Source organism: Battus philenor, unplaced genomic scaffold (genome assembly GCF_028537555.1).
Source record: "Battus philenor isolate CCGP_79_NKW_IND1 unplaced genomic scaffold, ilBatPhil1.0.hap1 SCAF_22, whole genome shotgun sequence".
Classification (NCBI taxonomy): Eukaryota; Metazoa; Arthropoda; class Insecta; order Lepidoptera; family Papilionidae; genus Battus; species Battus philenor.
Window position 1 is genome coordinate 5,968,224 of NW_027181685.1, and position 24,619 is coordinate 5,992,842.

The 24,619-nt window shown below is 32.7% G+C and overlaps 1 protein-coding gene across 1 annotated transcript; it reads right to left on the bottom strand.

Annotated features, from left to right (window-relative positions):
* Positions 1–5,912: 5,912 nt before the first annotated feature.
* LOC137923596 (uncharacterized) lies at positions 5,913–18,075 on the bottom strand. Its single transcript, XM_068766815.1, has 16 exons — positions 18,014–18,075; positions 17,829–17,919; positions 17,325–17,510; positions 16,507–16,618; positions 15,345–15,461; positions 14,078–14,241; positions 13,127–13,238; positions 12,413–12,522; positions 11,236–11,339; positions 10,208–10,526; positions 9,570–9,642; positions 8,723–8,869; positions 7,841–7,969; positions 7,021–7,125; positions 6,840–6,919; positions 5,913–5,982 (listed from the first exon to the last, which is right to left on the bottom strand). The coding sequence occupies exons 1-16, from the start codon at positions 18,073–18,075 to the stop codon at positions 5,953–5,955; spliced, it is 1,941 nt and encodes a 646-aa protein (XP_068622916.1). The 3' UTR covers positions 5,913–5,952.
* Positions 18,076–24,619: the final 6,544 nt, after the last annotated feature.

Here is a 24,619-nt window from a genome sequence, read left to right on the forward strand (position 1 = left end):
AATTTGAATTTGAAATCCGAATTCTGCCACCGGGCACCTGTAACAAGAATAGCGATAGCGGTCATTCATTCGTGTCAGCCGATAGACACCCACTGTTAGGCATTGCCCCCCCCCCCCCTCAAGATCCCCTCAATGACTGGTTTTTCGGTGCACCAAACCGCATCAAACGACATACCTTATACCTTCACTATATCACCCCGTTGTCTGCCAACTCGTGGTCGCCACTAAATGCAAACGAGCGATTCTTCGAATTACATCGATGATGTTAATTTTTTTAAGAAGCTTCTCATTTCTGATAGAAAAGAGGTAACCTATATATTTCTGAAAGAATATAAATCCTTAAAATGTTCGAGTTTATGGACTTACTACTCTCAAATTTCAGATTTGTAGAAGCATGTCCATATTAAAATACACACTAAAATTAACTTGTAAAAGAAAATAAAAAAGCTATGTCATACCTCGTTACCGCCAGCAACTGCGTCAAATCAGTTCGGATTGAGATGTCCTACGAGCCATTGTAGCCGGTTGTAATCCGTGGCATGCGACAGGCGCGTGGCGGGGCTGACGACGATGGTCGACGACGGTTGCACGCGTGCTGTCGACTGTTGGGCCTTGTTAATTATGAAAACTAGTGACTAAACGAGTTTCTTTTCTAAAGTGACTGTTTTTCAAATTATTTTATTTTTGTAATCATGTATAATTTTACGGTAGGAGAAGATTAGTAGAAGAATTTTCTGTAATTACTGATATGGCTGTAAACGTTTGCTAATTGAATAATTTTGACTCTGTTTGAAAATAGAAATTAACACATAAATATGAGTCAATTAATTCAGTCTTAATCTCGTTACAGATGGTTTAAATTTATCTTTTTTTATTTTAAACACACTCTCCTGTACTTATAAATTTATAAAATTTATAGAGGTGGTAATGATTATTATGAAAATATAACATCTGGACATATTTATTTAAAAGGAAATGATGGTATTTTTCCGCTAACTGAGGTCAAGCAACATAACCCAACTTATCAAAATTTTGGTGCTCTGTTTTAAATTAGGCTATCGAAACCGATTTAAGTTGGTTTATTTCGCATACGTCCGGCCAACCGAAAATTGCCAATGTTTTTTTTTTCTGAATGACAATATCTGGATGTGATATTTTCATAATATATGTACTTACTAATTTATATTTTATAATAAATAAACTAACAAGTCTACTGGATTTTATTTTAAATGTGAATACGTACATTTTCTCAGCTAGTAACGACTAAAAATATTTTTGAAGTTAGTGATTAAAATTACATTTAAGTGTTGAAATAATAAACAAGTAATATACAAGCTATTGTCAAAATATATCGATATTGATCAAAATTGTGTAATATTGTACATTAATTTATTATTTATATTATAAAACGACACAGATTTGTTACTAAAAAACATCTTGTGAAACGATCAGAGGCAAAAATGTTTTCTTTATTCTCTGTGAATATAAGATTTTTTATAATATTACCACCGTTTACGATGGATAATATTTATGATTAGAAATAAAAAAAAAAAACATTTTAATATAGTATTATGTTTTGTACTTATGTAAATTTTCGCAAACGAAATTATAAAAGATGATTACTACCGCCATCTATGCACCATTTTAATAACTATATATATCATTTAAAGCAAATGTGTTAGTTATCTCCCGTAAAGGAACAATTTCATAAGGTTCATTAATAGTAAAAATAACTAACGGATACGCTAAAATCAGGTTATTTTAAAATAATATTCTTTTCTCAAGCTATGATTATATTTTAAACTTTAATTTTATCTAAATCTTCATCAATTCACAATTAATAGGTGGGAAAAATGTTTTTACGCATTTTGTATAGAAAAATTTTAAATATTTACTTACTAACATTGCATTGGATCCATAATACAAATTTTTGTGACGCTGAAAAAATTTGCAGATGTACATTTATTTCTTTTTTGAAGTAAAAATATAAATTGAATCAAATTTCATTATTAAATTCTCTCATTTTTGGATTTTGGATAAAGAAAAACAAATGAAAAATAGCTCGAAACAAAACTTACTGTGCTGACAACATACTAACATCTTTTTTTTATATGTAAGCTTTTTAATGTCATTAAAACCTGCCAGATTCAAGTAGTACAACCAAAGAGGTTTTATTACAAGTTTGTTCATCCATTCCCGTATATACAAAACTGGTTGTGTGATGGTTTTCTCATGACAAAGGAACATTTATAATAAATAAAATAATTTCATTATACGTGTGAAATAATACATTATGTCGCCACGCGACTCTTAATGGGTTAATATGTGTATTAACGAACAATGGGCATAAAAAACCCGGGCAATGCGAGTGGGCGACATTGATATCATAATCAAAATATGAAATGATATTTTAGGGGCCCCTTGCGCCCTTAAAAGGGATTAGTTCTCGCCTCGTGTTTGTTTGTTTTAATAGTATTTATTGAAACGATAGCTTTTTGTAAAAAGTAATAGATAGAGAGATGAAAATTACACTTTAACAATTATATTTATTCTACAATTAAAAAAAATAACTGTTGGTTATGGTAGAAATATTTTGAAAACAAATTTAGTTGTGTTCGAAATTTTGCGCCGAATTGTTTTTAATTTTTTATAAAACAATGAAACATTTTTTTGATGAGACTGCTAGGCAACTTCGAAACATCAAAACACTGATATACTGTAAACATAAATATATACATAGTGTAATTCGCTTAAATATTCTCATGTACTACTGCCGGATTCAAAGTTTTGATTTTACGAGAAAAATCTGGCAGAAATCCTTATTAAATTTTTTTCATTTTACATTTCTTATATACTTTATTGACCTGTATGTATTTAACATTCAAAAATAAATAAAATTTGCCATCAACACATATTAAAATTATGTTAAGAATTGATTATGATTTGTTTTTATTGGATAAATTAATAAGTAGAATAAATAATCGTAAATCTTTTAAGTCTTGCACAATGGTGCATTGTGATGCCGAATCCAGACCAGACGCCACTTCTAAGTTCGCACGCCGAAATAAAAATTCGATAAAAAACGCTAGTGTACACGTGCCGACGCATTATTCGATAACCGGTGGGGGCGGTATTGGACCACTGAGGGCAACCCTAATTTTAATAACACCCTATCCAATAAAAATTTAACTTTAACTCCAGGATACACGGTGTTATTTTGAATGAATATTTTTATTCAGAGTTGTTTATTCGTCAATGGGTAAAATGAACTTTAATAGAAGGTAGTAGGGTTTTAGTTTATTTGTTAATAATGTGTGGTGTATCGAAATCGGGCTATCAGAAGATTTCCCTATTTATTGGTGGGAAAAGCCTCGTGTCAGCTCCGACACCAATTTTAATATTTTCGGCCGCGTGTCGGGCACGCGCTCGGCTTTGGTAAAAAATTCGTCCAAAGTAATTCGCGTTTTATTGACGCTTTCTGTCGTTAAACGCTATGGCGTCAGTGACGTTTTTTGCGGTTGTGTGCAACTGGCTGTACTGTCATTAGGTGGAAATTGACTGGTCACCAAAGGAAATTTAACAAAGCGTTAGAAATGTGTGAAGTTTAAATTACAATTCGAGTGCTGTAACTATTCTCATTGTCTGAGTTTGTTGGTGTTGCAATCAATATTATTTTATTTTAAAATTGATGCAATAAATTGTACTTTGTTTACAATTTTTGAATCTTTACAAAAACTATTTCAATATCGAATGTATTCAATCTTGTTATCTCAAACTCATCACTTACTAATATTTATGTGACGAGCAATTACAATGTATATGAAACGTAAATTATTTACTAAAAAGAGGTACTTCATGCTCGTAATATTCTTGTAAATGCTCATCGTTAAAAAAATACACCTTCATTAATGAATCATACCGTACACCCTCCTCCTTGAGTAATTTTCCCTATGATTAGAGTCATCACCTGAATAATGCAATCTCATCTCTTACGGTTATCCTTCATCTGTTCCGGTCTTCCGTCACGTGTTTGGACTCAGAATTATTCATGGTGATCGTGGTGCGGATTTGCTCAGACCAGAGCATAGGACTACACTATCAAAAATGCCAGTGACATCGACTTATTGGAAGTCGTCGCCAGGTTTTCGGGCTGTCTCCGAATTTAAGATCTCGAAGTTTCTCCTCAAGCTAATGTTTGAGAGCCTCGCTTTCTTATCTGATATACATAACACATCAGAATACCCACGGCACTAACATGAAACATATATAAGCAACAAATATAAGAGACGACTTTTATTTATACACTATCTACCTGTCAAACTAAGTACTGACATCATCATCGACTACGACGTCCACTGCTGAACGTAGGGTATTATATTTAAAATAGGATCAGTTGGAAGCGGCCTGCTTCCTACAAATATTGACACAAATCAATAGGAAATAGAAATGTATTAATAAAATATTTCAGAGTGATCATTACATTTATAGCACTGATATCTTAACCAAACAATTTTTAGTTACAAAATAATTTTTATTTATTTCATAACCAAGTCATGTGTTAAAAATAACGTGATTACATTTTTATTGTAATACGATATTATTTAATTACTACCTAAATCACCTTTTTTTTTGGTTTAATCGACTAATATGAAAAAAGAAGAGTTGTTTTGTACTAAAACAGAATTATCCAATTTTTTCTTCGTTACAAATTTCCCAGCACTTTATGTTTGAAATATATTGGCTGAATTGTTCGAGCCTTTCTCGAATTTTATGCTTTTCAATTAGAAACTTAAAAGTAGTATTTTTTTAAAAATTAAGAAACTTTAGAATAAAATAAAATGGAATTACAATGTTTACGTATTGTTTGAAATAGCTCTTTTAATTACAGAACCGTTAATTTACAACTTCTGATTTATTAAAAAAAGTTGTGTATATGTTAAGTGTATGATGTAAGTACATGGTGTGTGATGAAAATTTTTCGCGCAAAGCCGATAATGAATAAATATAAACTATTCACTCAAAATGTCATGTAAACTTAGTCGCTGCTTAAATTTTGTGATTAATGTCATCAAAAACTTCTTTGAAATTGATCATTTGCTACCACAGAATGTTAACTAACGCCATCTATCGACATTCTACGTCACTAAATACAACGAAGAGGGTTCTTTTGTCCCTAAAGCAGCTATTTCCGTCCACGTGGCGACAACAATACGATACTGTTACGATACGAGAACGACAATAGAGCCGTCATAAAGACATCATAATATCGAGTTATTAACATTGACGACAGGAAATTGCCCTTTCTGTGCCCCAACGTGATTTGCGAAGGTTTAGTTACTATTATATCTTTCCTTGGTGGTATTGAAACATTTTATTTTTAAGAAAATTTATGATAATATCTGGTCTTTTTAGCTATACTAGCTTTAGATAATTATTTTAGTAAAGTATAGAGGATAAATTCGAAATATTGTTTAGTGAAAAAATTATGTTTAGCGATCACTAAATCTATTGTAAAAAAATAAATCCCATTATCCCCTGTTCAGGAAATAATTTGAGAACGACTGTATTAATTACATTAAAATATATTTTTTTTTAAATTTAACTTTTTATAAGATCTTTCGAAAAATATGTCATGAATAGCTTCAACATTGTTTAACAGTGCCCTGTATCAGAAACCAGTAAAATCTCTTAAGGTTCGGTAAATCTTTTTTTATTTATTTTATAAGACAACGTCGGGCAGACCAGCTAGTTTAAACTTTACGAAATACAAATGTAACATCTAAGTTAAATTCAAAATAGTTAATTATTAAAATTATTAGGATTTTTAATAAAACAGACTAGATAAAAATAGTTGTATAATTAACATAACAATTAACAAAGTTTTACTTAACACTAAATCAAGAAAACAATTTGTACTTGTGCGCATGCGAGCCTATTTTCTATTTATTCCTCTTAATCAGAATCGGAGAGCGGGATACTTTCCTGAAACACGGGGTTAATTTAAAAAATACTTGCCTCAGCCATATCTAAGATAAAAAAATTAATAACTTTTTTTTATCTTTACAAGCCGATCCACATTTCCACTCTGTTCCCGGTTGCTCAAAATACAAGAAATTTATATAGCTTTCGAATTAATTACTAAAATAAAACAAAATGATTACGATTCTTTTGTTACGTCTATAATAGACGTCAACGTTAAAGCGACACACCGGTTTCTAAATAGTGCTGCCGAAACAGACCTCACCGTTCCGTCAGTCCGTCATTAACTCTCACGGCCCCCTCCTCGCCGCGCATTCCCAAGGCGCGGAACAGCGGTTTCGGTAGCACTATACTAATAGATTCATAATCCACTACTGTAAACTAGTTTGACAGTTGCTGATCTGTTTTTGTCATTGATTATTGATGTAACTGCACCGGGTTGGAGGAAACAAAGTGCTGAAAGCGCTAAGTCCAAAATCCTTTGCAGTAACTGAGATGGAGAGTTTCCTCAGAAGTCTCGGACCGTGCTACCTTTTGTAGTCACATAAGCAGACCGTTCCATGTAGGTATTGCATGTACATTTGAGAAGAGCTGATACAAAAATGTGCAGATTTCTAGTTGAGGGTTCCCGAGAGGATTTTACCAAAGCTTGATCACTTAATGTGATCGGACTATAAAGCGATCAATAGGGCCAGATTATAAGAACAAAATATTACTTTCAGGTTGTCTTGCTTGTTTCATTGCTTATAGAAACACCAAGGAGTGAGTTAAAGGAAGCCGTAGATAAACGTAAGCATCAACATGACTTTTGTTTTTAACTAAGTTTGATTAATAAACTTCATTAACACTTATGTACTCACTTCAAATGTCCCAATAAATATGTCAGAGTCATCGGAGCCGGGTGGCTGGTGAACGTTGTCCACTGCAGTTATCTGAGGACCTGTTTGTTACAAATAGTTTACGACTATATTATTGACATCACAATACAATGATGTCGAATCATCATCGGGTTTTAGTTTAAAGACGAAAAGATCAGCTTACCCATTGGCAGACACTCCATCGACTCGAACAAATCCATAGGAATGAGATCGAGAGGTGGCGACGGTGCCGGCGGAGGCAGAGTGCACGATGATGAGATGCAGGGAGCTGCGTGAGTTGAACAATAAATGTGAAAATTTTTAGTGATGCGCAATTTAATTCATTCGTCAAAATTAAGTCGTCCAATCCATCAATATCATTTTCGTTATAGGATGTGCTCAGCTGGACAAAGGACTATCTCATATATTTCCAATAGGACCGGTAAAAAACAATGCAAGCTGTTGAGATCAAATTAGTTCGAATAAATCGTTACTCTCTTAAAATTCAAAATTTAGCAGACAGTTGCAAAAAGATGATGCAAAATGCCAATAATAGGTGCAAAGTTAACAATATAAAAGAAATCTGAGCCCTCCTACATAATACTAAGTTATTTACCGCATGTCCGAAATATTAATTTAGACCATGTTCGCTTAATATCGATGAGAAAGATTGCACATCTAATACATGTCAATAATTTAACAGTCCATCCACAATGGAAGCATGCCGATTGTTAGAAACAGGCTTCGGCTTTGAAATATTATCATTGACCGTAACAAATTACAACTGCAAATTATCTTTATATCCACTGATATGAAAACGACTTTTATTTTTATATTGTTGTCGTATAGGAAGTGAATATATGATATATACAAAAAACTGTTTACAAGTTGATTCGCATATGAAACGGCCGTGAATAGGTTACATAACAGCTTAGTAAAAAGAAACTAACATCGTTTACGCTATCAACCGTAACAAAGCTAAAACTATTTAACGAGTAACATACCAGACCGTATAATGGGATCCTCGTATCTATTCGGAGGATCGTGGTGATGTATTCCAGAAGTTTTAGCGGTAACGGTACGAGCGGGTGGTGTTCTCGGGTTGGTACACGGACCTGCATTAATTTCACCAACTGCGAATAGTAAAGCAATATCAACAATAACTTTATAAAAAAAAACACATTAAAGAAAACTTTGTAGAATTGTTTTTTTTTACAATAAAACAATTTTTATGGTACTCCTTAACTACTAAGTGTTTAAGATAACGGATTGTAAAGCGGAAGAATCAATCTTGATGTAAAATAAATATAAGAGTAATAATAAGACAACGTATTTTTATCAAATTAGAAGATATTGAAAATGAACAAATGAACGTTTCGATTCTCGTGACATCGAAAGTGGTTATTAGTACAATTATAGGCGCATCATTCGAAAAGAAAGAAACCAAGAGAACTTTATTACCACGAACGTCGTCCTGTTTAAACGAATCTTGCACGGAAGAGACACTATACTGACAAAGTTCATGAGACCTCAAAATAGCTTTCGATGACTCAATATTAAAGGAAACTAAGATTCTTCAAAAATTTACTATTAATAAACTGCTCTGTCAATTATTTTGGCCTCTGTCAGAATTTTTTGCAAATATTTTTTTTGGGCTCTTCAGAGATGTGTTTGATATACAAGAGATATTTAAGACGAAGTTATTTTAAGAGGAAAGACATTACGGAAAAGAGTAAAATTTGATTCTTATTTTTAAGAAACTTAGCAGATTTGGTATTCTTAGTTTCACGTGCTAAAAGGATTACTATAATAAATTCAAAATAGAAAATAAAGTATTTAATAGAATTCTTGGAGCGGGCTATGACCCGAGAGTAAAAAAGCTTCACCTTCAGTTGACAAAGCGGTGTGATAAGCGTGATGAGGCTCTTCGACGCAGAGCTGGAGACGACCGCCCGGCTTAATTCTTGGTACGACGGTCGCCACCACGGGCACTCGGATTTGCAAGGCGCCATTGTCCACGGCTCGCGTTTCTACTTCAATGTCCTATAGCGACAAAACGACATTGTCAATAGCAATGTGCAAACTGTAAAATTGAAACTAACTAAACTGAAAAATTTTCATATCCTCAATATTAATTTTTTTTTCTAACTAGGTAATCAGCACTTCGAAATTTTTCCCCATTCTTTAATCAGTATTTTATTCACCGAACTTATTATACATTGATAGATATTTATATATAAGCAATGACTAAGTGGACAGAGTAGGTTCAGGTTCGATTCCCAAGTAACAACACAGGGGCAGCAGCGTCCCCTACGTAGTCTAATACCACACTGCAATCGCAAATGTGGCGATTTTAGTATATGCCCCTGTAGAAATCTTTGAGAGGCTTATGCCTAACAGAAGGCATTTATGGGCTGAAACAACGTGTTAAACCATAGCTCTTCTAGGTTTGAAATTTGGCCCGAATATGTTGTCATGTTAAAAATCACTAAGAACAGATTTAAGGGCACACACACGCTGTGGGGGGATACGACGACAAGTAAATTTTGTTAAGAAAGTTTATCTACCAGAAAATGATTTGACGGTTACAAGTTTTAAAGACAACTTGCTCATAAAAACGTAAAATTTAAATGTAAAAAATGTACATTGCAAATGTTTTCTTGTTTACAACTATAAAATACGTATTAAATATTTTTTGTTGATATTAATTTAGATATTTAGTTACCTGAGAACCGCAACCGTCCTCATTTTTTACAATAATTTTTCCTCCGTCTCTCAAATCTTCTGCTGTAGCAGGCACAAGCATCTATGGGGAAAGTAAGTAAATTTACAAAAAATAATTTCATTTTTAAATATTTTATTCAACTTACAACTAAGAGGACCATAAAACTGTTTTCATTAATACTAACATGTTTTTACCAAACACTAATACTGTGAGAAAAGAATAACAGGCAGTAATAAGTTATCCGTGCAAATTTAGAAATATTTTGTATTGCGTATTTTAGAGACTTCAGTTTGTAATATAGTGCTTAGCCGTATAGTAGGAAAATTTGGTCAATAAACTATTATTATACCATATAAGATGAAATGATGAAATCTCTTAAAAGTACACAAATTAATCATCATGTCAGCTTTACTGGTTACAGCAATTTATACAGGGTATAAATTAATTTGTATTCATGAAAATATGATTTTATATTTGTGCAGAAGTGATATCTCTTAACAAAAGACCTATTTTTTCTCCTACACCTGCAATTTGTTTGTATTTCATGGGATCAATAGAATAGTTTTTAGAATAACTATGGAACAAATAATCAGTTGATATTACATAATTGAAATGATGGTGGAATAAACTACTGTTAATAACTAACCTGTTTCCCACCCGGTAACTTCGTATCAACAACTTTAACTAACACCGGAGCTCCCTTGTCCGGTTTAAGCAACGCAAATGGTGTTTGCCTTGTTGCTAAAGCGACACCCATGTGATACGTTTTTATTGGATCCACGATAACACCGCTGCTAATACCGTTCCACGGGTTTGTATAGCACCATGCGTTTATTGGTTCTGGAAAATATTTAGGCACTTCCCAGGTATTATCCTTTTGATTCCATGTTGAGGATGACGGGGTTTCAGCTGATGGTATGAAGGGACCGACCGTGGAGCTCACTTCGCAGTGTTCGTTCGATGGTCTATATTAAACATATGTACATATTAAACTTTAATTGTAATTTACAGGCGTTAATATATCTTCTAAGAATACGTAAAATACTTAGACAAGGTATTAACAATACCCATTTTATAGAGAAACGTTATAGGCAAATAGATTTTGTTTATATTCATAAATAATCTTCACATCATTGATTATATTTAAAATTGACAGTTATTATCAATACTTATATTATAACCTCCTACTTCTAGGTTTGTTAGTTAAAAGATGAAATATTTATGGATTTACCCACTGGATATCTTAGCAGCACTCAGGGTTAATTCAATTACGCCATTACATTATTTAAAACGCATACTTAGATTACGACAAGAGTTTAATGTTTACACTATTTAAGACAACTCAATAAATAATTTTTTAAATATTTATATTACAACTTTTTTGTCAGGTCTATATTCATCAATAAGATGTGGAACATATCATTAAATTACAAGAAAAAATTATGCAAAACAGTGTAGTGTTATAAATTGTACGTAAATAAAGGTATTAAAATGAATACGCCTCTCAAACTGCAAAACAGCCTATCTCCAAAGATCGCTATTTTCACCGGTCTTGGGTATTCACAATTTTTTATGAAGGTTTGCTCTGTCTTTAGGAGTTTATGACTACTAAAAATTGTAATTTATATATTCGTGCTTAAATATTCCTACGGTAATATAAAAGATTTAGTTTACCTGGTTGAGTCAGCTGGAATTTGTGTTGCAGAGACTGACCGTGACAACCGTTGCACTCCGCGCCCAACGACGCCAGGAGTGGTGCTGCTTTCATCTGGATGCGCCTTGAAGAGAAGAATTGGGATATCATCTCTTGACAGGGCTATTCCTGGGTTTTCACTACGAGATCGATTCAGAATTGAGAACATCCGTAAACGAACAACGAAAGCAACCGACATAACCCAGCAGATTCGTAGTAATAGAGGGAAGGCCACATAGCGCGCAAAACAAATGGCCACTGGGACAAGGTTATGAAGTAGATACCGTGGACCAGTAAGAGTAGTAAAGGACATCAACCCACAAGATTTTCTGAAGTCGCTGGATGCAGACTGCTTCCAATCGATCTTCTAGGATATCTATGAGGGAGCCCTATATCAAACAGTAATCGTCCGACGGTAGAAATAATGATTATGATGACTCTAATGTTTAAAAAAGAGAAAATTAATAAGGTTACACGTACTATTGCGTAGGGTTTTTGAACAAGAACTATGTTTTGAACGAATATACGAATATTGCAAATCAAATTTCCTGAACACACAATATCTAGTAATACCTCTGCTGGTGCCTTCCTATTTTGCTCAAATATAAATAACATTTTTAAAAAAAAAATAGGACCTGTACGCCGTAGTTGACAACTGTCAGAAATATTTGTTTAGTTTTTCCAAGTAGTAACCTCATTTTTGCCACTTTAATAAGAGGTGGTCAAGGTTACTCAGAGACAATGTGAAAAAGTTATGCTCAAAGTTTTGTTGCTAAATCGGAAGATGATCTGCAGAAAAACTAAGATTACTGACAGTCGTAACAATTACTCGTTTAAAGTGACAGTGGACGGAGCATATCGCATATCGTGCAATAGACGGCCATTGTAGCTGAAAGATTCTTGAGTGGCGACCACGAGCCGGTAGACGCGGCGTGGGTAGGATGCCCACTAGGTGGATCGATGATATAGTTAAGGTCGCGGAAAGTCTCTTGATGTGGGCAACCCAAGAGCCGGCCATCGTGGCAACCTTCGGAAAAGGCCTATGCCTTACAGTGGACATCCATCGGCTTAATATAAGAATAAGATATTTTTATTAAAGAAAAACGCAGTTGTTAACATATAATTTGTATTCAATGTATTAAAAATTGGTAATTTTACCTTATTTTTATGGCAGACGAGATTAGACTGCTGATTGAACCCTTTGAGACAAATGTTACATCGGTAGGGCCGCTCATTGGTGTGCGTAAAAAGATGATTACGTAGATTTCCTAATCAAAAATATAAAAGAAAATATATATAAATTCCGGTAACGTTGATTTACATGCTTCAGATACTATTACTACAACAATGTATTCCAATACCTTAAAATTATAAAAATTTCTTCAACTAACTTGATATAAAATAATGATTCTTAATTTAAATTCATGTAAGTGCATTTTTTAAATTTAAATTCTGTACATACCAAAAATTGTGGATTTGGAGACTACAAAGAAGAGTCCGCGAAATTGAACTTAAAATGATACTTACTGACATGGTAAAACAAACAAAATTAGAGAAGGTTAATTTAAATTCCAGGCGATTTATATTTTTTCAAGTGTGCATTTACGTTGATATTGTAAAATAATAATTATAATAATTATTATCATCATTTAAGCCATAGGACGTCCACAGATACATATAGACCTCAACCGTAAATTTAATAGAATCGGCGATTGGAAGCGACCTTTATCCAGCTTCTTCCGACAAGAACAAGGTGTTTGTCCAGTGTTCTGGTTACTGGTACATGGTGTACACTCTAACCTAAAGGCACTGCCACTTCTTCACTCTTGAAATATGGGATGGATTTGAGGAAGAGGATAGAGGATTGGTAACCTTTCTGATGGAATCCCTTGGGGCAGATGTGACACTTGTAGGGTTTTTCATCAGAATGCGTCTTGCGATGGGATATGAGGGTGGATACTCGGTTGAAAGTTTTGTTGCAGACCTGGATTGAAGTTTGAGTAAATTAGGAATAGACTACAAATTTACCTTTTATTTTTTTAACTGAATTCAATTGAAATATAGCACTATATTCCAGTGTTTAAAATTCTAAAATCCTACATATGTCAAAATACAACGTCACTTTAGATCTCAACATTTTAATTGACAGAATTTGAGAGAGGTACTATTACTCATAGAGAACGATTCTAGTAAGAATTATAGATAATCCATTTATTAAACTAATTATGGCATTATATGAGTCCGATTTGATACTGGAATCGTAATGAGTAAATAATTAAAGCTCACAAATAAATTTAACTATTCCTTTTTGGGGTCTAAGTATTATCATATACAATAAAGTTGTACAACATATCTAAGACTTTCATTTTCTAAGTTTGTAATTTAAATTAAAAGTGTATTATCTAATAAATCTGTTAACATCATTCAACAGTATTTGGTTGATCAAAATGCGTTGGAACTTGGTTTGTTGACTCATTTACAATTTAATTTAAACGTAGCAACTGTTGAATTTCTGGCCGGCTCTTCTCAGCAGATCAGCGTTCCGAATCGTTGTATAATATTAAAATTTTAAAATAATTAAGATTCAAACGTCCCTGTAATTGCCTTTTTGAATAAAAATATTTTGAGGCTGAGATTTCCCTTTCAGGGTCCCATACCTAATCACTCCAATGAGTAACTGCCAAAACAAACTTGGCTACCTCCCACTTCGGCGGTACAATAAGCCCAGGACTGCCTAGGAGTTTGCTTCTTATAAAAACTTTTACACCATGAGATTTTCAAGCCACTATATTTAAATCCGCGATATAAAAAAGTTGACGTTACCTCGCAGGCGTAAGGTCTCTCAGCTGAATGTATAGCTCGATGTTGACTGAGAGTAGACAATTGACGAAAACTCTTCCCGCAAGCTGCACAGTGAAAGTTTCTTTCGTCGGTGTGAGTCGGTAGGTGGCGCATTAGCGTGTATTGATGCTGGAACTCGCGGCTACCTAATACAACGGCATTTTTATCATGTCCCATAAATTATTGTCAATTGATACTTATTAAACCTACATGTTCAATGTGTCTTGTTAAATCACAGGAGCAACCAATGACCCGTTGGTACAAAACAATTGCTGTTAACATCGCGACCTGATACTATCTTTGATCTTTACCCAGTATAAAGTTTCTAATCTAAAAAGAAAGGGATTTTGAAGTAATATATCATTTTTTCAGTCGAACATAATAATTTACCGGGTCCAAAAGTTACAAACTATAAACTGGAGATATTAAGCTTATAATTAACAAAACGTGCTTTACACTTGACCTACTATGAAAGTAATTTGGACTGCTTTCAAATTCTATTAGAAAAACTATGTACATCATGAACAGTTTTTAAGATTTTTTCTTCATGTTACTATTCACTGGTAAATATATGACTGTAAATAAGACCATAAAAAATTACACTAACAATTTCTAGCGTTAAACTATTCTTTCTGAACAGGACATTAAGGGTTGATGTATAAATATTGTTTTAATTACAGTTTCAATGTTTCCTTACGACATAAGTTGAAACATATTTGATTAGTGTTATGCGTTATAATTCTTTCGGACTTTTACAGCTCCGTCTAACTCGGCGTTCGGATCCGGTAACTAGTAGCTATTACATAGAAACCTATATCTGATGCCTTAAACCCCAAGGCTTATCTAGTATTGTAATAGACTAATAGATATATCAATTTCAGACTAAAGTCTAGGCCTAGTGATTGTTACAAGTGCCGACTTGGCATTGAAACGAGATATGTTTTTTCGGGCTTCAATAGCATGCTCGCGATCACTCAACGAGCCACGGAGTGGGCTATGTTCTTCATTAGTCTACAAGAATGGATATTTATGATATTACTATAGATGAACGGAAGTAACTGGAGCTTCAAGGTTCTGGATTGAAAAACAAGAAACGGCAAGCTACGGACGAACTTATTAAGATTGGAATTTCGGGGAAGACATGTGTCCAACAGTGGACATCGTAGCTAAAATGATGATGAATTAAACACTAAAATAATTTTAATGAGAAAACCGGGAACTATTATTAGTGCAAATTAAATTAACTAACAGATGCCGCATTCCCACAGCTTCACCGTACGTCCGTGCCTCTTCACATACTTCACGTAATGATAACGAGACCTGGGATCCGTTTTATCAATCTTACATGCGCTTTGATTACATTTGCCTGAAACAAAAAATAAATAAATAAGAAGTAAATAAATTCTGTCCTAATATCAGCATTATTCATTTATTTTCTTTCTAGAGATATACCAACTATAATTTTTTTCAAATTATTTGATGTTCACTACTCAAATACGAGACCTAGTTTTTTTAAATACAGTTAAAAAATACCCATTATTTTAAATCTCCATAATTTATTAATAGTTATTAAATACTGGTACTTTTTAATAATTACTGCTAACAAACGCAATCACTCTATATAAAGTGACCACTCTGAAATATGCTATATTAATTTGTTTTTATTGGAACGTGACAGGCCAAATAATTTCTGCCAATACAAAGTCTGCAGGACTCTATTGTTCAACATATGTATATAATATATTTTCTAGCGTTGTACACGCTATATAAAGAGTATTAAAAACAATTTTAATATATAGTAATCCGAATGTACAAAACGCTTTTCCTTTGTATATTATGTTAATTATTACTTCTGAAAACTTTAATAAGGGTGTACGTTACATTAGGTGACGGCAAATATAGTATACATCCATTCTTTAAAATTTTCAACAAATATCTTGTGTACACAGTATCGTGTCTACAGTGGTAACTGTATTGTTAAAAATAATTGTTATGTATAAACGAATGGTATTTGGAAGCCTTCTAGGTGGTCATAAATAACGACGCACCAACGGCACCATACTACAATATCACCGAAGAAAAAGGCCGCTGTGCTCTTAGATCGTTCAGGTCGCTACATGACTAGGCTCAATGATTTGGCTCAAGGACCTCCACAAAATTTTAATAAATAAAATAATATTAGCGGTGTTCCTAAAGTTAAAATCGCAGTCTTTTTACATTACTGAGGCTATTTGTTCGAATTATATTCTTACCATGGTTATATTTTATGTTTATCATTGAACGTTATGAACTAAACTTGAACGTACTTCATATGCGTCAAAAGTTTCCACACATCATAAATAAACCAATGATTAAAAATAAAAATTATAATAACATTATTAAGAATTACGAGATATATAATTAATAATTACGAGAGTTAGCGGTGGAAGTAGACGACACTAGGGAAGGATCCGTAGGAATTTTCTTATGAAAACCAAAAGCGTTGCGATTTGGTTGGTACACGGAAGACGAGGTATCAGCTTCCTAGAATCAAAAGAAATATTAGTGCTATTTATATCAGCATCATTTCAGCAGTACGATAACCACTGCTGAACATAGATGGGAGGAGGTCCAATATACGCTTGTCGGTCTGTCGTCTGCTTTCCAGAACCTCGGGCCCCCAGCTGCCATCCGTTCTGTGTGCTACGTAACATTCTCACGGTCACTTCAACATGCCAAACAGAAAGGCTTTGTTAGTTATTTTCCTTTCATCTACGGATTTCATCGTTTCTGATTCAAACGATACTTTATACTCTTTAGAGAGAACTTATTAAAGTAAAGCCTTTAAGTAATTATTGATTAACATGAAATATTAAAGGGGTTACTGTAACTTCTCCAGAGGAAAACTCATCATCATCTCATCATGTTAAATTACTTATTTTTAAATTACCTCAACTCGTCTATGTGCTTATAATAAGTAAGCAATATCGCTTAACTGGACTGTACCCGTCAATAATAAAAAGCCTACTTCACAAGAATTTTATATCATTCATGATATTATTGACTTTTTTATTATTAATTTTTATTCATAATATTATTATAGACAAGAACAAAGCAAAGGTAGTCTAACAACCAGTGGTAGCTCAACAGTAGAGGGAAAACTTGCGATCGTAGGTCGCCGGCCGCACCATAAAAAAAAATAATTTTTATTTCATATTTGGTAATGGAACTAATGTTGAGTTTTAAGAACCTTCATTTCACTTTTCAGTTCCGCTTCCAAGTCTTTGCCGAACGTAGTCTGCCCGGTAGTTCCGAAGCCGTGCTCTGAGACCAGAGACGCAATGTTGCCGTCTTCCTCGGTCCACGCAAACCTGGCCTGCTGTTGTTCTGCTCCATCAGGATAAAATCCGTCGCGAAAGAAACGTGGCACTTCCAGCTGTTAAGGAGTTCCTCAATTTTTTGATGTGTTATGTTACAAATAAAGACATTTTTTATGTGGACCCGATCTTAAGAGCGTAACTACTTATTGGTTAAGAGTGAGAAACGACAAACCAACGATGCTTTGAATATTCCACAAAGTGACTTTAATGGTGGACAATTGTTTGGCATACCACCGTAAGATTATCTAATATATCACTGGATTACAATATAAAACTTTCGGAAAATTGTTGAACGTAGAAATATTTAACTGTCGTAAAAATTTTCAAATGAAATATTTCATTACATTGTTTAATAATAATAATAAAAAACTTACATCGTTTTTGCACGAACTCGTAAAAAGAGGTTCATTGCCAAAACCCAATTCTTTTTTATAAAATTTATCAGTCAAACAAACTTCGTGTATACTGCAACAAATAACAATCGTAAAAACAATTATAATTCAATATGGTCGAGTCAACATTTTGTTTCGGCGTTGAGTGAAATAATTGAATGTCTAACCTTATAATTTCATCTCCGGGTCTCATCAGACTACTTTCTTTTATTTCCTCATCACCAAGCATCATTTATTTTTGTAATATTCAATTTTTTCTAGACAAAAAACTGTAAGTCCGTGTCAAATTTTCAATTTTTCTAGTAGCCTTCAAATATTTTTGTACATGCGACTGCCGTTCCAAACGAGGAATGCGTTTTAAAATTATAATAACTTTTTAAAAATAAAAGGCGTTAACACGGCTAGTTGACCTCTTTTAAAAAGGTCAGTAAACTTTGAACATTTTTTTTTAGTTTTTAAATATGTGTGATAGTTATAATAGGTATTATTTTTATCTGAATGTTGTTGAATTTGTAATAAAAATTATAATATTACTATATTAATATATTTAACTTAAGTTTTTATATTTTTTGCATATAACAATCAAAAAGTTTTTTTTATTATCATAATCGTATTTAATCTGTTGCAGACATTAAAAAATATAAAAATGACCTAAAATGAGCAGAAATTAAATTATTATTTATTATAAAATGTAATTATAATCTAAAAATTATTTTAACAAAAGTAACTACTGGAGGCAGTACAAAATAAAAATTCTTACACTTTTGCTTTCATGATCCATGAGAGCATTAGGCACCAAACATTATTCCAGATAAAAAAGTTCACGAAAGGAACGAATGGAAAATATCTTTCTGTGAATATTTTCGAGTGGTTTATTACAACGTCTAAGTGGTCTGCTCATTTTGTTGCGGCCCACTCGAACACTGGAGTGCACTCAGCTGACTTATCCAATGTTTGCGAAGAGAAAATTAATCTTATGAGCAAAAAATATGTTTTCATTTGAGCTGTACTTGTCAGCTGTTTTCATTTTTATCATCAGCTAAAACTATTTGGATCAGTACGTCTTAACACAGATAATACACTGCATTTCTATAATAGATAAAAAAAAATATCTTGGGTGGGCTATTATTTCGTTTTAGTGGCTAGGATTGTTACGTTAAATTTTACTTTCCCCGGGTTATTGATTGAAATACAGTATAATGTTTATTTTATTTGAAACAACAAAGAAACAAAAATAGGTAGAAAGCAGTACAATGTCAAAAAATAAGCGGTTACAAATTGGTAGAAAATAGGAATTTATGAAAAATGTAACAGTAAAAATATTAATAAAAGTTAATATTGCTATTAACTATTTCGTTTCTACAAATGGCCAAAAGGAAAGGGTCTGATTATGTTGGTCGGGCTGAAACTGTGCACCCACTCCCGGCCGCTATCCCACTACTGCCCGATACGGGGACTTTTGGCTGCTGGGTTTCCCCCCTGGCCCGGTTCGCCCCTCCTTAGTTAACCTGCAATCTCCAGACTCCTCCGGAGATTCCATATTAATACCAGGCTTAGTGTGGACGTCCAGTCAACATGGGCCACACAGCACCAGGACTCCCGACCTCAAACCATCCTCCAAACCCGACCTCCGGGTAGCCGGATTACAGGAGACGCCACGCTCCCAGTCGATTTACATTACGAAATCGTTGTTCATATGGTGTATGAAAAGATTAACTTTCAAATTCTAATTTTTTTTTATTTTAAAAATTGCTTTTTTATAACTTTATTGAACATAAAAAATATCCCAAAAATATTCATTATATTTTATTATATATATGTGACTGCCATAAAAACATTACAAAAATATTTTAATAATTTCAGTTGCGCCCTCTATGTTTCTATTGTTACTTTTCTGATCTCCAATATTATACAAGCCTGTATTTGAGTTAGTGTCATAATATTAGTTTAGATGGCGCTATTTCATAAATATGAACACAATGCAGAGGATTTTTAATTTTTCACTAATTTATTATATTTAACATCTCTTTGAAATCCCACGACGAAAAAAGTAATGTTTTAGAATTTCTTTTCTTTATGGCAATAATAATTTTGTAGTAGTTTAATATCGCGTCGTTATTGTATACGAAGCACGGCGTGCAAAAATTTTTGTCATAGAGTAACTTTACTAGCATATTTTTGTGAAATACTAATTTATCCGAATTATTTTTTTCTAAAGAAGACTCTTCATAACAGTTACAATAGCATTTGGGAACTGCTTAGTTTTTTTATTTTTATGCGACATCATTTCATTTTAAATACTATACTGGGAAATCAAAATAATTGAGTAATAAGGAAAAAAGTATTTTATTCCTCATAGGGCAACGGTTACCCGCCGACAATACTACGTTTTAGGAAACTTAGTACATAACAATGCAAATATTGCAAAAAACCAGGTGCACTTACCATAAATAACGTGTAAGCAAAAGATTAAGAACAGGCCCCCAGGTGAAAATTTTTGATGATACGGCAAATTCAATCGAACTATCAATACACTAAACACAACACGAATAAACTTCACACATTTTCACAGAAACATTAACGAATAAATAAATATTGTTTTCGTATGTCATAAAACAGTTTATAACTTTTTTAAAGTACATTTCAAACAAGATTAAAATTAAAAAAAAAGTCTCTCAAAGTACGCTCTCAAATAATAAGAATCACAAAAACTATATTTTCCTTTCAATTATTTACCGCCAAAATGGCTTGCGTTATTTGCACATTTTGTTAAAGTGGTTATACTGTAAATAACAAAACTGTCATTAGTTACCATAACGTCGTGTGTTGTAATTGTTTACTGATACTTTTGATACTCTAACCTACTATTTTCATATTTTATGTAAAAAAAAATTCTTTTAAAATAAAAACCCACACTAAAACTTTAACGTGCAACATGCAAAACTCACTAAATTTTCACTCTCACCAAAACTAATACTTTGCTTGAACAAATGACGTGACGCATATTTGAAAATTAACGAAGTTTTTGTTGAATTGTGATTAAATTTTGGTTAAAGCGTCATCTATACACATACAAAATAAACAACTAGAACAAAAGCGGTGTCCTGATACAGTTCCCAAGATTTAGAATAGATGGCAGAGTAATTAAAATAATTAAAATAATTTAAGTAAATACAAATATCACTTAATGTGTTGTTACTGAGCGTAAAACTCAGGTGCGGTTTCAGAAATTGGATTAATTCATTTATTATATTTCCGTCCCCTAAGACAAGTCCATGTAACATGTTTCTCTAATGAATTTTACAAAACTAAAGAATGCCTTCAGTAGCAATTTTTATTTAAGTATATGTTTGTCCGGGATTAAATAGAAGTTATAGTATTAACTGTGCATACATCGTATCAAATATATTTTTCAATACGTTCGATATTATTTTTCAATCCCGACATTTACACAATTCTTATTCATTCGCTATCTCAGCATTACTCTAGTTGACTAATAGAAAATATCTACATAATAGAGAATGCGTGATTGTTCCATTGTTTTTCCGCTGAAACAGGGAAACGATGGGTCGTTGAGAGAATTATGAAACAGATTATTTTAATTCTGGGGGCATAGTAGCATAACATATTCAGAAGAACGTATCCATTTGGCAACGCCAATGGGCCCTTAGTCCACAATAAATCAGGTCTTAATTCAGCGTCTTAGTAGCTTGAAGAACTTTTTGTTCGATGAAGCGGTTAAAGCCATATAGGTTAACAGCATCACAAAATTATTGGAAATAAGTGTTTTTTTTTTAATATCTTTCTTATCTGAAAACTTTATTTGTGTTGAGGCACGATAGAATAAAAAGCCACTAAGTATATTGATAAGAATAGGTAATATAGATATTTACCATGACTCCTTGACTTAATTCAAACACAATATTTTAGAGGATATTGATGATAAATAAATAACTCGTAAATAAAAAATTATTGTATAGTCTACAATAGAAAAATAGTTAGTTAATAGATTTATAGTTGATTTGATTTTCTTACAAAAATATTTTTTTGCTGCCTGCCTTTTTATTTCAAACTACTTTTTAGTTGTACTTGATATTTGAAATATTGTAAAAATTTTTTTGCAAACCAAATAATAAATAAAGTTGAGTAAATTACTGAGTCACTTCGTTAGGGGCCTTAAGATTAGTTAGTTTAACTTTGATGACAATTTCTAATAGATAAGGTTAGATGCCTAAAACTAGAAATATATTTTAACAGTGCATGTATTCTATTAAAATCTTCTATGCGGCACTCGATCTTAGTCTGTTTGACAGGATGGCAAGCCACTAGATAAAGACCTGTTTTCGATCTCTCGTAGCGATATTGCATATTCATACCACGGCCCTTATTGGTGTTTACTAGGAATAATATAATTGATGGCATCGCTAACAATGAGGCAAACGTCGCAGGCGCCATTATTGGCGATACGTCATTTGAATGACTTCGAGGCCGCGTATTGTAATGTTAATGTTTGTATTACAAATGCTCTGGCTCTTGTTGCTTTAACGGTCGAGCGTTGTGATTTCTAAGATACCTAGTGTCGGATTTAGATATATTACTAAAATACTTATCTTATAGGTTATTTTAACTGTTATTACCGATGAAAGAAACATATAATGTTACTTATTCTTTCTAATAGGTATGTTTTGGTTACTAATTAATAAAATAAATTTCTTTTTAACGTCTTAAGTCTCTTTTCAGCGATTCACTGATTCGGTCGAAATATTAGGGGTTGTTGAGGTCTTTTAGTGATATTGAATTAATTACTGATGAATCAAAATTTTGAAGTGTTTGTATAAAGCCTACATGTTGTTTCGAATACAGAAGTAAACCACAAAGAACATCCTATTGAAATAAGGGGTGGGGGGTGGGATAGCGAGACGTTATCTCCTCGAAATCATTCACTACCTTCAGGATAGATGCTTTCTAGCTCCTGGTATGGCAAAGATTTACTATCAAAGTCAACGACGAATAAATCACATTTCTTTAGTAAGCCGACGACATTATGTCATTGCAGTCATGGCAAAATCGATGGAGAAATACTTCATACTAATATGTAAGCGAAATCAGCCATAGGAACAAGTGCATATTTAACTAAGGCAGGTATTAAATTGATAGGTCGTCATCCCCAGTCGGCGACTTTCTTTAAGTCAGAAAAATAAAAGATAAACTTGATAAAATACGTTTTTAAGATATCGAAGAAGCGCTGAAAAGACTTCCTAAGAGAAGTGGGACCACACACAGGATGAAATTATGCATTGATTGTAAAGGTTTTGAATTTTGAAAAACAATAAATGTTTAATTATTCAATATTTAGTTTAAATTTTGTACTCTGAATCCCGATGTTATCGCTCATATTAATTGCGAAAATACTGGTAAAATTGTGATGTTAGCTAGTGAATTGAAATTCTTTCATAATAAGCATTTCTTACTTTCGAAGTAACGTAAGTGGGACAAATAAATTAATGTACTGTAATGTTCAGAGTTAATAGATATAAATTACACATTATAACTCAATTCCGAAAATATATTAACCGATTATGTATATTAAGGCCTCATTAAGTATTAATTTAATTATAGAGACGAATACGTAAATGGGGCAATTTTAGTAATTATCGTAAAAACGGTATCACCTTATTATACTTTATGTACATTTATATAATTGTATGCATTTAAATGTATAGTAATGAGCAAGAAAAATATAATTGTTTATATAAAATTAAGAGAAAATTTTTGAGTGAAATTAACTTATATTTATTTTTCAGGACAGTTTTCCTGTGTCTATTATTCGTTTAATCTTATAATGATAAAAAATATTATACTATATATTATACGCCAAAGTCAACAAAAGCCGCTTTTGGGTTTACATCGATAAATGTTAGTTACGGTCTTTAACGAACTGTTTAATATACACCAATACCTCCTCACTTTGCGTCGTGGTTACGTTCTAAAAAATCACGACGCATATTGAAACGCCACAAAGTGAATTAAGATTTTTTAAAGCAAACCATGTAAAGATCGAAGATAGGTTCTAGTGTCACGAAAAAACTACTTTTTATAAAGAAAATTGAACAAAGTAAACGTTTAAAAAACAAAAATAATAAACTCTGCCAATAAATAAATTGGAATAATATTTACCTTTTTTGTAACCAGAAACAACACGTAAAAAATTATATAAATTTATTATTCTCTTTAAAAAAAAAAAAAAACAACACATTACATTACAACACAATACGTAATTGAAACTGAACTCTTAAAATTAGCAAAACAAAGTGAATATAAAACTGTATTCAAATTGCGTTAATTTTTAGTTAGAAAGGGAATCCCCGAGTTTTCATGACATGGCGCAATTAGAAATAAGTGTTGCCATGTTTAAGAAAAAAAGAAAATTTAAAAAAAAAATTAAAGAACCTCGAACCCAAAAGAACGCAACCTCGAAAATCTAAAGACGCACAGTGAAAATTAGTACTAATTAAGCAGCGATGCAACATCGAAAAAAACGCAAAACTTCACAATTTTTACATTAATTACATAGGATTGCTATTGCTTACAAACAAGTCTACAGAGGATGGGCAGCAGCGTCCTCTACATAACACCACACTGAGATCGCCAACACGCCTGCCAAGCGTAGCTATTATAATATATCCCCCATAGATATCTTAGGGAGAGGCTTACAGCATGCAATGGGCATCTAAGACCTGAAACGACGACGATTCTTTAAATTTTATTTTTTT